This window comes from Lutra lutra, chromosome 7, assembly GCF_902655055.1.
Source record: "Lutra lutra chromosome 7, mLutLut1.2, whole genome shotgun sequence".
In the NCBI taxonomy this organism is placed as follows: Eukaryota; Metazoa; Chordata; class Mammalia; order Carnivora; family Mustelidae; genus Lutra; species Lutra lutra.
Window position 1 is genome coordinate 105,795,266 of NC_062284.1, and position 16,029 is coordinate 105,811,294.

The window sequence follows — 16,029 nt, forward strand, 5'->3', positions numbered from 1 at the left end:
ATGAGAAGCAGATGGACTGCTAAAACCTAAGCTTGTTTATCCTTGCAGTGGGGCAAAACAGAGCAATCCAGTCCATACCACATCACTGCAACTCTGCAAGCAGGGATATAGGTGAGGCTAAAAATGGAGATTGGTTGAAAATGGAAGGAGAAATTGCATCCTTTTGTCCCATCCTGTGATCCAAACTACCTTCTTCTGCAGCTCTAGCAGAAAACAGAAAATTAACTGATTGTGTAGACAATCAGTAACTGTAACTGTAGACTCAGGGACACCAGCCATAGCTGAAGGTGAGAGTGCAAAAGCAGAAATAATATGCCTGAGCAAAAGTCTGTAGTAGTGAATGATGAAACCCCTGTCCCTTTTCCAACGGAAACTCTTACCTCTTGGCTTCCTGAAATCTGGCAACTAAGTTTATGTTCATTCTTCGGAGGAGACTGAAGGATTCTTGTGGAGAAGCTGGTCAACCCAAGAGGAGCTAACAAAGAGACCAAATTTAGAGGTTCCTGAACCAAAAAAGCAAGATCCTTGCCAATCACTACATATGCTCTGCCCATCACTGAAAAGCTCCGCATACTCACACACAGCTTCCAGTTAGCTTTTAATGCCCCTCTTAAATACGGGAGCCCCAAGACCAGATGAGAAAGCTTCTACATAAAGGTAGGACCTGAGCCGAAGGCACACGATTGACTGAGCCTCCCAGGCAGGCACCCCCAAATATTATACTATTAATACAATTCAGAGACCAAGAAGGATCTCTCAAAAATTAAAAATATGACAGCAGGAATTTTAAAAAATGTAATAGAAGAGATAGATAACAAAGCTAAAGAAATCCCAGTACATGGTCAAAAAGACAAAAGGAGAAAAGAACTAAGAGAAGTGTAGGATCTGGTCAAGAGATCCAACTTCTGAATCACAGGCTTTCTAGAAAAAGAGTACTGAACAAACACAGGAGGCAGCTGTCATCAGAGAAGTATTACAAGAAGAACTTCCAGAAACAAAGGAAATGAATTAGAAGATGAAAGGACTCAACTGTAACATCTATAAAGAATGGGGGGAGAAAAATCACACCCAAAGCACTGTGAAATTTCAGAACCCTTTGGTTTACCGTATAAAGGTATACCTAAAAAATGGGTCTTAGAACAGCATCAGGTTTCTCAGTGCACTAGAAACTAGAAGCCAAACTAGAAAGCTAAGAAGACAACATAGAATCCAGGAAACAAGGAATCCCACTTAGGAAAACAGTGATGAAAGGTGATGAAAGCAATAGGGTGACCACTGCCTAGAGAGCCAACTATTCTAGGAATAGGATGGATAGGAGGTGAGGGCTCCAGGTTCTGTCTCTTAAAATAAATAAATAAATAAATAAAGGAGGTAAATTATGTGATAGGGTTGCTTATATTAAGAGTTGTCTGCCTGTGGCAGAGAGTTTGGGAGCTAATTTTTTTTTTTTATACTTTTTTTTTTTTAAGATTTTATTTATTTATTTGACAGAGATCACAATTAGGCAGAGAGGCAGGCAGAGAGAGAGGAAGGGAAGCAGGCTCCCTGCTGAGCAGAGAGCCCAATGTGGGGCTCGATGTGGGGCTCGATCCCGGGACCCTGGGATCATGACCTGAGCTGAAGGCAGAGGCTTTAACCCACTGAGCCACCCAGGCGCCCCTTGGGAGCTAATTTCTGATAAAGTTACCTGTATCATATGTGATCTTGAATCACTCTAGTCCAAGTCCAGCAGTGTTAATTCCTAGAAATAAGACAGAGCAAATAGAAGATTAGGATTTCCATGTTTGTCCTTTTCTTTAATAACTGTAAATAGCAAGAAGAAGTCTTTACAGAACTTTTAAACTTTTAAAAAGAAGAGCAAATGAGCAAGTTGAAATTTCTTCAGAGCACCCTGAATTGCTGTAAGTTTCCTAAAGCTGATAGGAGTTTCAGACAACTAGAAAGATTCTTTTATCACAGTCTTCCCTTTTTTGTTTTCTTAATTTTTTGTAGTGCAAAGTGAGTTATTAAAGTGAGATCCTGAGTGATTTCTGGAATATTAGAATTCATAGTAATGAGTTACATGTCACATTGATAGTACACATACACACTGAGAGAGGCATACTTAAAAATTTAAATAGGAACAAGTATGCAAAGTTTGGCAGGAGATGGGAGCTTTGCAAAGAAAAAAGGAAAAAAAAAAAACAAAAAAGGCTAATTACCAAATGCATAGAGTAGTGATCCTTAATCTGTGTTATGTCCTCCTGGAGAGTTCTGTTAAAGTCATATGAGGACTTTTTTCCTGTTTTGTTTTGTTTTTTTTTTTTTAAGATTTTATTTTATTTTTTACATAATCTCTACACTCATTATGGGGCTTGAACTCAAAACCCCGATATCAAGAGTCGCACACCCTCCTCCTAACTGAGCCAGGCAAGTGCCCTAAGAGGACATTTTTTTAATCACACACTCACACTTCCATCCTGATCCTGATACCATCAGGATTCTGAAACCTGACCTGGATAACTACTGTTGCTTATGGGATGCTGTGTGCATTCATTAGGTCTGCTGGGGCAGGGTGAGGGTAGAAAGCCAGTGGTTAGCTGCTTAGAGGAGATTCTCTGGGATGAGTGATTTCTCTTATGGTCCGAGAGCCCAGAGACAAAGGAGGAACTTGCCACAGTGAGAATTTAATCCTGGTTGACCTTGTTTTGGTTTTGAGGCAAGGTGAGTTCCTTCCAACTATCTTTCAAGTTAGGGTTTAAGAGTTTATTATCTCTTTTATCTTTACATTTTAAGATGCCTTTTTTGGACTGAGTTATTTGACCAGAGAGTGATTCCACTCAATTGTCCCAAACAGTTTTTGCTGACAGTTTGTTATTCCAAATGTTGGCACCATTTAAGGGGACTGTAATTGAAATGAATGCTAAGATATTTACTTCTGACTTGTCAGTGGCTGGGTATCTTTATGTGATAGTATAAGAGGTCTGATGTAGTTATTTTGATTCCACAGTGTCTCATGCAGGAGCCTCCATGTCCTCTGCTTCGTCAGACACTGGAATGAGCCCCTCATCCTCATCTCCCCCACAAAATGTACTGGCTGTAGAATGCAGGTGATGAACGTTTTCTCTGCCTTCCCAGCAGTTTGCTGCCATGGACATAAATCCCAAAACCCTGAAATACAACCACAGAAAGCACTCAACTGGTTTGACATTGCTAAGTATATCCTGTATACCTTTCCAGGCTGGATTGTATCTATTCCCTCTTTTTTCTTTTTTTCTGTTGCAAAAAATAAGCTGATTAATAATTGAAGGTTAGGCAGCCTGCCATATTTGTCATAATTTTTCCTCTTTAACTTTTTTTTCATTTTTCGTGAAGATAGAAAAAGGGCACTTAGCAAATTCAATTTGTATAATAAAGCTTTCAAATGTTATAGAAATCATAGACAAGCAAGTGCACATGATAAACATCAAAATATTATCCAGCTGAGTAGTGACTGCTGCACTTTCACTGAGATGTATTTGAACACTTGGTGAGTAGGGGGTTTATGTTGTTGTTGTTGTTGTTGTTTTTTACTTGTTTTTTTATTTTTGTGGAAGCACTTGCTATTTAGAACTGCCAAAGTATATATGTTCAGCAGTGTGCCCAGGTTTAAAGGTGTAAATGGGACAAAATAAATTGTGAAAGGAAGTGTAGTTGACTGAAAACTACAGTTGTAATAAGTCTTCCACTTTTTATAGGATTTTTGAGCACACAATTATGCAAATATTTTAATGTTTATTAATGTTTACAGTGGAATTGTGAATAAGTTTTCAGTGGACTATCTTATCCCTTGACAAAAATATTTTGTCTTTTTTCTATGTAATTTCAGAGTTTTTATTTTGTTACAAAAAGACAAAAATGAAATATATAACAACAATGAAGTTATTTAACAAGATTTCTAAAGCTGAAAATTTTGTGTAAAATAAGGTATTATCTTGCAACTTGTTAAATATATTTATTCAGACATTGGATGTTGTATTTTTATGTATTTTTTAAAATATTAATAAAATTGAAAAAAAGAAAATTCTAGGTTAATTCACTCTTTGGATGACAATAGCTCTCAGCTGTCCCTTTTACAGGAGGTTGCATCCAGTAGCTTTGCCTGTATTGAAGGGAGTCTGTCTCAGTCCTTCAAACAGTAGAGAACTATAAATGGGCATCTGGATCATTAAAGTATGTCCTCGTTTAGAAACTTTGGCAGTCCTAGTGTTTAAACTGTTTTGAGGATCAAATTTTTGGTTGCCCTTAAGATACTTTGTCATAGTTTTTATGTTTGCTATACTGCCGAATAAATTTCTATCTCCCAAAGTTGAGATGCAACAACTAAGTAAAGCAACTATGTATGCTTTGTCTGTGAATTGTTCCACAGACTGATACATTTTGTAAATAATTCCAAAATCATGTATTTAAAGCATTTTTGCCATATACATTATGTAAAAAGGTGATTTTTTAAAATCAGTTTTTAAATTCATGTTTGTACATTGAAAGGGGTTTTTTTTAAACCTCCTTTTCTGTGTTTAATATGCTGTAGAGTAATAACCTAGATGCTCTAGACTGTGTATCAGGATCTGATTTACAAGAACAAAGTCAGAGCGGAACACTAGTGATGGCATAGCATTACCGAAATCATTGTTTCTTAATTTCATTTTACCACATTGTGAACTTGTGATTCAGATTCCTTCCATTTTCACAGAGAATTAAAAAGAAAAAAGTACTCTTGTAAAATGCACTTTTTTGTCTTTTCTTTGCAAAGCAGAAGTATTTCAATGTAAAATAAAAATGGAGCTCAGTGGGCAGTATTAATAAAGGCCATGTTTTAAACATAGGCTTTATATTTTTAGTTTTCATTTAAGTGATTGTTTTTTTCCCCAAGTGCCAGTAACTGAACAGTTGAAAAATCAGACTTTGCAAAACAGAGCATATTTGATATATTCGTCAGTCTTTACAATAAAATATTTCTAGCACTTAATTATAAAAGTGAAAAATGTCATGTCATTCAAATCCAGTTGGAACTAGGAGGCAACCTCAGATTCATATGTTAGAGATTTTAATGATTTCCTTCAGAAGCAATTCAGTAAATGAGAGAACTAGTTATCATCTTGAATACTATCCCTTCTAATCAGTACAAATCTGGTAATGACGTATTGGGACCTTGCTCCAGAGAATAAAATTATATATTCATTCAATGGGTATGTGGACACTTAGAATCCTTTTATTTTGGAGCTGGAGAGGATTATGAAATAAGTGCATACTAAGTATTAAATTCAGATATTAGGCATATTTTGAGTTTAGCTAAATTTTGGATAGTGCTTGCATGTAATTAAAAAAGTAAAAGTGTAAAGACACTCTTTAACATCTGAAGTAGAAGGTGCTATCTATAAGGTTAAATTCTTGAAAATTATGGAGACTGTTTCACTATTCCATTGTGCGCTTTTATTGTTTGTTGTGTTTCTAGTTTTCCCATCCTTCACTAAGAAACATGTTTGTACTTAGCATATACATACTATGTCTTCCATGAAATTGCTTTAAATTATGGAAATCCATATGGGTTAAACTATTAATTTATGTATCTTATTAAGTCCTAAAACCTACCTTTCTTCTAAACCCTGTAATTTGACATAACTGTCAACACTGTGAAAGCACTGGAAGCTATATTCAACCACACATTAAAAACTATTACCAGAAGTCATTTATCAACAATTTATCGGTTATCTGCTAAGTGCCAGGCCCTATGCTAAGGCCCAGAAGTTACAACAGTTAACAAGACAGGAAAGGGTCCCTCTCTTTAAGTAATGCATCATCTAATGAAGTAGGTTATACATAGGTGCCATGAGATACGTACAGGAGCCCAGCTTGGAAGACAAGGGTGGTCAAGGAAGGTTTTGCAGAGAAAGCAACAGTAAAACTGAGCCCCATGAGGATAATGAATTGGCGACGCGAATCGAAGGAGAGATGGGAGAGTAAAGCACTCCAGGCGCATGGGGCTGGAAGGGAATGAGTCAAGGCAGGAACAGACTTGAGGTAGGAGACGCAGGAGCCAGGTCATGCAGAGCCATTCATTTTGTAAATAATTCTTTCCAAATCATGCATTCAAAGCAGTTTTGCTTCTTTAAACCCAAACACTGCACCTGCCCACCTCTGCCTCTTGTTCCTCTGTTTCCCCCATCACTCTAACCCTTCTCGTCCAGAGCCATTTCTGGAGCGACTTTCTTATGAAGCTTTTGCTGACTTACCACCACCACCACCTCCTTCCTTTATGCTCTCATAGCATTTTCAATCTATCATCTTACATGACAACTTACCTTGTATTATGTTTATTTATGCATGTGTCTTTCCACCCTACTAGATGTTAGTTCCTTAAGTACTTAGTCATACTTGTATCCCACAAAGTGCCTGATCCAGCACCTAATAATACACAGTAAGATGGTCAAAAACTATGTTTAAGTTGAGAAAATTTACTTTTGAATTGCTATTGTTTCTGGCTTTTACCAGTGATTCTTATGTACAAGTCAGACATTTGTAAATTGTCTTTGTGGTTCTTTTCACAAGGTGATAATGGTAAAATACCATTTGAGAAGTGCAAAGTAGACCTGTTAAACTGTCTACTCCCCAACCTGGAGTATTTGTAAACTGATGAGTTTTTTCCCTCCTCATTTCTTCCTCCCTCTTCCATTACTCTATGTGGTTACACACAGATTTTTTATCCTGTTGAAGGAAAACTACTGTATGTGATGGCATTCATCATTAGTGAAGATTGAGGGGCTCTTAAGATGGAGTCTGAGCTAATGGAGAATTTCTAATATATGCTCAGTAGAAATTTTTTTTTTAGTTATTTACGTTTTATTACAAAACCAAATGTTTTTCTTCTTAAGCACAAAAAACCTTTTCATATATTCATATTAGACTCATTATATCTTTTTAAAAACTAGTATTTATAGAGTTTACAGTTAATTATGAAGCTATCTTCCATTTTGTAATCTGTATCACTAAAATTCATTTTGAAAAGTTCTGTTGTGAAAAACTTAAAACTTCCATGTAAATATAATAAATGATTATTCTGCACAAGTAACTGGATTTCTTCTCAAGGCTAAGTTATATTAAACAAGACTAACCACTTTAAGTTGCCAGATTTAGCAAATAAAAATGCAGGAAATGCAGCTAAATTTGAATTTCAGACAGATAACTTTCTATTATAAGTATGTCCTGCAAAAAAATTATGCTTTATGAATTATGAATCATCAATTATGAAGTTGAAATTTAACTAGGCATCCTGTACTTTACCTGCAAATCCTACAACTCGTTTCTTTCCCACTATATTCCAAGACATATTTATTATCCTCCAGACAAGCTTTTCTTGGTCCCCAAACCTTTTATAGAGGATAAGAAACTGCTGAAGTTTCTCCTGGTTTCCAAGGATGAATGTGCCTGGGCAGTCCATAGTGATTTTTAGAATTAACCATTTCCTTGATGCAGTCGTTATCTCCAGGACTGGCCCTATAATAACTCAGCTTTGACAAAATAGTTGTGAATGCACTCAGACTTCACTGGTGGTTTTCCTTTGATGGAGCACTTTTCTCACCAAGTGGTAACTACTCTCTTAAATTCTCTTGGATCCCTATCCAAACCTGCTCTCAAAAACCTAAACTAAATCTAACTCCCTTGAAATTAAAAACTTTCTAAGGCATTTAATAATTATGGATAAAACCACTGAAACCATACACATAAAGGCTTTTGTGTATACCTATGATTTCATTTCCCTTGGGTTAACACCTAGGAGGAAGGTTGCTGGATTGTATACCATAAGATTTTGCGTTCCTAGCAGTGATAGACAAGAATTAAGCTGCACTACATCCTTGTCAGCACTAGATATGTTAAGTTGGGCTTTTTTTTAAACCATTCTAATAGGTGTATGGTGATATTTCATTGTGCTTTTAATTTGCATTTCCTTAATGCATTAGAAAGTATGCAAAGAGGGGCACCTGGGTGGCTCAGTGGGTTAAGCCCCTGCCTTCGGCTCAGGTCATGATCTCAGGGTCCTGGGATCGAGTCCCACATCGGGCTCTCTGCTCAGCAAGAAGCCTGCTTCCCTCTCTCTCCCTCTCTGCCTGCCTCTCCGTCTACTTGTGATCTCTCTCTGTCAAATAAATAAAATCTTAAAAAAAAAAAAAGTATGCAAAGAAATGGGAACTCCCATGTACTGCGTGCACGTAAATTAATAAGTCTATTTAGATTTGACATCATCTAGTAAAGATGAAGGGGAATACCCCCTTTGACCCAAAAGTTCCATAAATCCTAGAGAAAATCTACTATATATGCTCGAGGAGATCTGTCTTAGACTATTCTTTGCAGCATGGTTTGCATTGGCCAGACATCTTAGATGCCCATGAACAATGGATGAATAAATTAAGGCTAACTAACTAACTGCAGTACTAGAGAGCGGTTAAAATAGATGGACTAGAGCTAAATCGACACGAATAAATCTCAAAAACAAATGAATGAGAAAAGCAAGTTGCCAAACAATATATACATCTCCACAAAATTGAAGGATGCAAAACAATACATTGGTTTTGTTTATGTAGGCATAAAAAAAAACCTGAGTGTGAATGATGAATACCCAGATTCAGGAATGGCTTTCTCTGGAGAACAGGAAAGGAATAGGGGAGGGTATAGAGGGGCGTTTATTCCCTCCTCCAAAAGTAAAGTAAATACGACAAAATACTAAGATTTGATAACCCGAGTATTTATCATATTATTCTCAGTCTTTTACTATATTTGACATATTTTATAATTAAGGAAAAATGGCTAATGAACTACTGCACAGTAAGGTGAAGATAACTGATAGAATGGAGTATTGTTACCAGTGAGTCACAGTCCATGCATATTATCTCACCCTATGAGAAAAGCATTGCTATTTTTGTTTTGTTTGTTTAAGATTCCATTTATTTATTTGACAGAGCGCGTGCGCACAAGCAAGGGAACAGCAGGCAGAGGGAGGAGGAGAAGCAGGCTTCTTGGTGAGCAAGGAGCCTGATGCAGGGCTTGATCCTAGGAACCTGGGATCATGACCTGAGCTTGAAGCTAGTCGCTTACCCGACTGAGCCACCGAGGAGGCACCCCAGCTCTTTTGACACATGAGGAAACCAGTTCCAAATGGTCAAGGGAATAATAAGTAGCAGAATTAGAATTAGGATGCCAGACCATTTCTTCTGGCTTTCAAGTCCAGTATTTGTTTCATTACATTAGTGCTGTCTTAAGAAGCTTCTGCTCCCTGAGAATAATGGTTGCTTTTTTAACGAAGACATCATTTTAAATGACTACAAGGAGAACTTATGGGTCTGGGATTCTCCTTAATAAGACTCACAAGCACTCACTTTATAAGAGCTAACTATTTAAACATGGCAAAGCACCTGACCTTTCTAAGTGTCAGTTTTCTTACCTGTAAGTTGAAAGGTTTAGATTCTAAAATTCTGCTTTTAATTACTATTTTAATTTCAGAGAGACATTTAAAAAGTTTCAACTCTATTTTTTGAGTGGCTAATACATCCATATGGTTCAAAAGAGAAAGGACACAAGAGTACATGACAATCTCCCACGTCTCTGCCTTACTTTCCCCTTCCCAGAAAAAAACAAAGTTGGGGTTAGGGTCATCCTTCCAAAAACATCTATGCTTCCTGATTATTTTTGTAGCTACATAGTATTCTATTATATGAATGTACTACAGTTTATCTAGCCCCATAATGATGGGCATTTTGGTTAATTCTAATTTTTATTACAAATAATGCTGCAAGTAATAGCCTTATGCATATGTCCTTTCACACATGTATGAGAATACCTGTAGGATTAAGTTCCTAGAAGTGGAATTACTGGATCAAAGTATATGTGTATTTTTAATCTCAATAGATATTGTCAAATTGTCCTCTAGGAAAGTGTTGGAGAGAATGTGGAGGAACTAAAACTCTCACACTGTACTGGTGAGAATACAAAATGGTATAACTACTTTGGGAAAAATTTGGCAATTTCTTTTTTTTTTTTTTAAAGATTTTATTTATTTATTTGACAGACAGAGATTACAAGTAGGCAGAGAGGCAGGCAGAGAGAGAGAGGAGGAAGCAGGCTCCCTGCTGAGCAGAGAGCCCGATGTGGGGCTCGATCCCAGGACCCTGGGATCATGACCTGAGCCGAAAGCAGAGGCTTTAACCCACTGAGCCACCCAGGCGCCCCAAATTTGGCAATTTCTTAAAATTTAAACTTACATGACCCACTCATTCCACCCATTGATTCTTAGGCAAGAGAAATGAAAGCGTGTTCCACACATAGCAGCAAGAACTTCAAACAACCGAATGTCCATCAACTGGTGAATGGATAAGCTGTTCCATATCCATAGAATGGAATACAGCCCAGCAATAAGAAGAACAAGCTGATAATACAGGCAACAAAACAGATGAATTTCAAAATAATAAGGCTGAGTGAAAGAAGCAAGAAAAAATACACACACTTTATGATCCCATTTATATAAAGTTCTAGGAAATACGTCACAATGTATAGTGACAGAAAGCAAATGAGTAGTTTCCTGGAAACTTGGTGAGGACTATGTAGGGGATGGGGTAGTAGTGAGAGAAAAGGAACCTAACTAAACTTCTGGCAGTTCTGGATGTGTTAATTTTTTTTTTTTTTTTTTGAGATTTTATTTATTTGAGAGAGAATGAGAGAGAGAGCATGAGAGGAGAGAGGTCAGCTGGAGAAGCAGACTTCCTGCCAAGCAGGGAGCCCGATGCGGGACTCGATCCCAGGACTCCAGGATCATGAACTGAGCCGAAGGCAGTAGCTAAACCAACTGAGCCACCCAGGCACCCCTGGTTGTGTTAGTTTGGTTGTGGTGATGGTTTTGTATGTCTGTGTGTGCATGTGTGTATTAAATATAAATTAATAAAAGTGTGTATTTTAAATGTGTGTAGTTTGAACATTAAAAAACCCCAAAATTGGGGCGCCTGGGTGGCTCAGTGGGTTAAGCCGCTGCCTTCGGCTCAGGTCATGATCTCAGGGTCCTGGGATCGAGTCCCGCATCGGGCTCTCTGCTCGGCAAGAGGCCTGCTTCCCTCTCTCTCTCTGCTTGCCTCTCTGTCTACTTGTGATCTCTCTCTGTCAAATAAATAAATAAAATCTTTAAAAAAAACAAAACAAAACAAAAAAAAACCCAAAATATCTAAAACAAAGCATAGGGAATGTGCAAACCTGAGGTCACTGTGGTCAGCTAGTTACAGAGACTAGAACTCAAGTTTAGTGAGGTCAGTGTTTTTTTTTTTTTTTTAGCCTGGTGAAAGCAATGAGAGATTTCTGCTTTTTCCCACTGAGGTATGTTATGACCTTTTTGTGGTTCCTTTGACCAGAAATCTTAAGATCTTCCTGCTAATGTAGATATAATAAGCCCAATGTATTATTTTTTAAGTGGGGAATATAAATAGGAACATTGTTTTTCATATTTTTTTTTTAAAGATTTTATTTATTTATTTGACAGAGATCGCAAGTAGGCAGAGAGGCAGGCAGAGAAAGAGGAGGAAGCAGGCTCCCCACTGAGCAGAGAGTCCCATGCGGGGCTCGATCCCAGGACCCTGAGATCATGACCTGAGCCGAAGGCAGAGGCTTTAACCCACTGAGCCACCCAGGTGCCCCTGTTTTTCATAATTTACCTAAGTCGATTTATGTACCCTTTTTCCTCTAACATCTGAGTATTTTTCAAATACCCTCTTGAAACACTGATGCTATTAAAAGTTGAAATTTTTACTGTAATGACTTTAGGTAATCACTCTTGGATTACATTTTATCTGACCTTCATTTCTTATTGTCAGAATTTACACTTTTTCTCCGAAGTTGCTGGTTTAGTATCCCAAGATTGCTGACTTATGGTTTTATTACACTTCCTTTGACTGACTCTGTCTTCAGCCTCTATTTATTTTCCTTATTGTCTCAAGATTCCCTCCCTCCTCAAAGCCTGCACCTCACCTCCCTTTATTAGCCTTCACTTGGGTCATATCCTCAAGCATTTAATCTAGCCACTGATATCTTATCAGTACTAAAGTACAGACATAAATAAGAGATAAGGAAATGGCTGGTATCTAAAAGAGTGGTAATATTAAAATGACTTTATATGCAGAATTCAATGGTTCTTTTTTTCTCATTAATTGGTTCATGCAACAAATACCAATAGAGTGTTTTCAGTATATGTACTGCTCTAGTGGAGTAGGATTTCAGCACAATGGATTCAATCTGACAGTCTTCAAAAATAAAGAACCATCTAGTTCTTTCAGAAGATCCAGTAAAACTGACAAGCCTCCTGCAAGACTGATTAACAGAAAAGACACAAATTACCAGTATCAGAAATGAGAGAAGTAATATCACTACAGATTGTATGTATACCTATTAAAGGAATAAAAAGGGAATATCACCAATATCTTTGTTCCATTGAATTCAACAACTTAGATGAAATGGGAAAATGCACTAAAAGACACAGAAACAAAGCTCACTAAAGAAAAAAATATATAACTCGAATACCCCTGTATCTATTAAAGAAATGGAAGTTACAAACCTTCCCCCAAAGAAAACTCCAGGTCCAGCTACCTTCACTTCTAAGGAAAGACATAATACTACTAAATGTTTAAGGAAGAAATAATACTAATTCTACTTAAACTCCTCCTAAATTGGAAGAGATGGTAATCTTTCTACCCACGCAATGAAGCCAGTAGGGCTCTGACACCAAACCAGTATCATTCATGAACATCTATGCAAAAAGTCTCAAAATTTTGGCAACTGAAATCCAACAACATATTAAAGGAAAACACACATGGGTCAAGTGGGGTTTATCCCAGGAAAGCAGGGTTGGTTGAATACTCAAAAATTAATGTAATTCACCATATCAACACACTGAAAAAGAAAAGGCATCGGACAAAATTCAACATGCATTCTTGAAAAAAACTCAGCAAACAGAAGGAAATTTCCTCCACCTGATGCAGGAAGAACCTCCAGTGAGCACCATACTTAATGAGGAAAGACTGAATTCCCTAAGATTAAGAATAAGACAGGGATATCCACTCTTACTGCTTCTGTTCAACATTGTATTGAAGGTTCTAGCCAGACATTCAGGCAAAAGACAATAAAAAGCAAAAGATCATGGATATCTCAACTGGTGAGTTTACCAAGAACGCAGGATTCAAGGACACCTCACCTAGCTGGCTCAGTCTGTTGAGAGGCAACTCTAGATCTCAGGGTTGTAAGTTCAAATTCTGTATCGGGTATAGAGATTACTTAAAAATAAAATCTTGAAAAAAAGAATGCAGGATTCAAGATCATACAAAAATCAGCTCTATTTCTATGTACTAACAATACATAATGAGTAATTTTTAAAATGCCATTTACAATTGCATCAAAAATATGAAATATGTTGGGATAAATATGGCAAAGGATGGGAAAGACCTCTAACACTGAAAACTTACAAAATATTGCTAAGACCAAATAAAGACAGTCTAAGCAAATAAAGAGATACATCTTGTTCATGCATCATAAAAATATTATTAAGATTTTCTTTGCTCCTCAAATTTCATGCAATCATAAAATCCCAACAGGATTTTTTTTGGTGGAAATTGAGAAATTAATTATAAAATTCATATGAAAGACAAAGGACCCAGAATAGTCCAAACAAACAAATTTGTTCTGAATAAGAACAAAATTGGAGGCCTAACTCTACCTAGTTTCAAGAATTATTATGAAGTTAACAGCAATAAAAATAGCATTTTGTGCAAATAGATCAATAAAACAGAACAGAGTCCAGAAATAAGCCCACACATATGTGGATAATTGGTTTTTGATAAAGTCACAAAGACAATTATAATGGAAAAAAGGATAGACTTTTAAAGAAATGATGCTGGAACAACTGGACAACCATTAGCAAAACAACAAAAAAGAACTTGGAACCATACCTTACACCATATACAAAAATTAAAAATGATCACAAAGGGGCACCTGGGTGGCTCAGTGGGTTAAAGCCTTTACCTTCGGCTCAGGTCATGATCCCAGAGTCCTGGGATTGAGCCCCCCGCATCGGGCTCTCTGCTCAGCAGGGAGCATGCTTCCTCCTCTTTCTCTCTGCCTATCTCTCCGCCTACTGTGATCTCTGTCTGTCAAATAAATAAATAAAAGCTTTAAAAAAAAATGATCACAAAACCTAAAACCATAAACTTTTAAAAGAAAATAGGAGGGGGTGCCTGGGTGGCTTAGTCGTTGAGCATCTATCTGCCTTCGGCTTGGGTCATGATCCCAGGGTCCTGAGATGGAGGCCTAATTCAGGCTCCCTGCTCACTGGGGAGCCTGCTTCTCCCTCTACCACTCCCCCTGCTTGTGTTCTCTCTCTGGCTGTCTCTCTCACTGTCAAATAAATAAAAATCTTAATTAAAAAAAAATAAGAGATGTTTGTCACGTTATGCCTAATTAGGTTAGGCAAAGATTTTTTTTTTTTTTTTTAAAGATTTTACTTATTTGAGAGACAGAGAGCAAGCACAAGCAAGGGGAGGGGCAAAGGGTGAGGGCAAGGCAGACTCCTTGCAAAGGCAGGGAGCCCAACGTGGGGCTCAGTCCCAGGACCCTGGGATCATGACCTGAACTGAAAGCAGATGCTTGACTGAGCCATGCAGGTGACCCTGCAAAGATTTCTTAGATACAGTATCAAAAGCACAACCCATAAAGGAACAAGTTGATAAATTATACCTCACCAAAATGAAAAACTTTGGCTCTTTAAAAGACATTATTAAAAGAATAAAGATAAGAAACAGCCTGGGGAGAAAATATTTGCAAAACATTTATCAGAAAAAGTACTTGTATCCAGAGCATATATAAGGAACTCTCAAACTCAACAATTTAAAAATTGCAATGAAAAGAAATAGACTACAGATTCGAACATAGACTTCATCAAAGAAGATATATGAATGGCCAATAAACAGATGAAACAGTGTACATCAAGAGACTGAGGAGACAAGCCACAAAACTAGGAAATAATTATAGAAGACGTATCTGATAAAGAACTGTTTGAGACATTCAGGCTGCTCTTACAAAAACACCAAAGATTCGGTGGCTTATAAACAAATATTCATTTCTCACATTTCTGGAAGCTGGGAAGTCCAAGAAATGTGCTGGCATCACTAGGAAGCTCTGTGGGGCCACGTTTGGAAATCAGCTATCAAGCCACGAAAAGACATGAAGGAATTTTATTTTATTTTTTTTTAAAGATTTTATTTATTTATTTGACAGAGAGAGATCACAAGCAGGCAGAGAGGCAGGCAGAGAGAGAGGAAGGGAAGCAAAGCAGGCTCCCTGCTGAGCAGAGAGCCCGATGCGGGACTCGATCCCAGGACCCCGAGATCATGACCTGAGCCGAAGGCAGCGGCTTAACCCACTGAGCCACCCAGGCGCCCCATGAAGGAATTTTTTTTTTTTTAAAGATTTTTTTTTTAATTTATTTGACAGAGAGAAATCACAAGTAGGCAGAGAGGCAGGCAGAGAGAGAGAGGAGGAAGCAGGCTTCCCGCTGAGCAGAAAGCCCGATGTGGGGCTCGAACCCAGGACCTGGGATCATGACCTGAGCCGAAGGCAGCGGCTTAATCCACTGAGCCACCCAGGCGCCCCCCCATGAAGGAATTTTAAATGCGTATTACTAAGTGACAGAAATCAATCTGTCAAAGGCTGCATATTATATGATTCCAAATATATGACATTCTGGAATTGGTAAAACTACAGAGACAGTAAAAAGATCAGTGGTTGCCACTGGTTGGGGAGGGAAGGGGTAGAAGGATGGATAGGTAGAACACAGGATTTTTAGGGCAGTGTAACTATTCTGCATGTTACTATAATGATGGATACTATACATTTGTCCAAACATTATGCATTTGGACATTAAGCCATGCCTTCCTGTAAACTATAAACTTTGCAGGACAATGATGTGTGAATGTAGATTCATCAATTACAACA

The 16,029-nt window shown here is 37.6% G+C and overlaps 1 protein-coding gene and 1 long non-coding RNA gene across 8 annotated transcripts in view; one reads left to right on the forward strand and one right to left on the reverse strand.

Moving 5' to 3' along the window:
• Nucleotides 1–4,843, forward strand: part of ARID4A (AT-rich interaction domain 4A) — a 65,529-nt gene extending 60,686 nt beyond the window's left edge. For all 7 annotated transcript variants that reach the window (XM_047736291.1, XM_047736297.1, XM_047736296.1 and 4 more), the window contains exon 24: nt 2,990–4,843. In XM_047736291.1, the coding sequence (XP_047592247.1) occupies nt 2,990–3,093 (104 nt within the window). In that variant the 3' untranslated portion in view covers nt 3,094–4,843. The remainder of the gene's footprint in view (nt 1–2,989) is intronic.
• Nucleotides 1–16,029, reverse strand: part of LOC125104073 (uncharacterized) — a 30,396-nt gene that overhangs the window by 12,054 nt on the left and 2,313 nt on the right. Inside the window, exons 2-3 of the long non-coding RNA XR_007128582.1 lie at nt 1,688–1,741; nt 381–475 (exon numbers count right to left, since the gene is read on the reverse strand). This is a non-coding gene — a long non-coding RNA (uncharacterized LOC125104073). The remainder of the gene's footprint in view (nt 1–380; nt 476–1,687; nt 1,742–16,029) is intronic.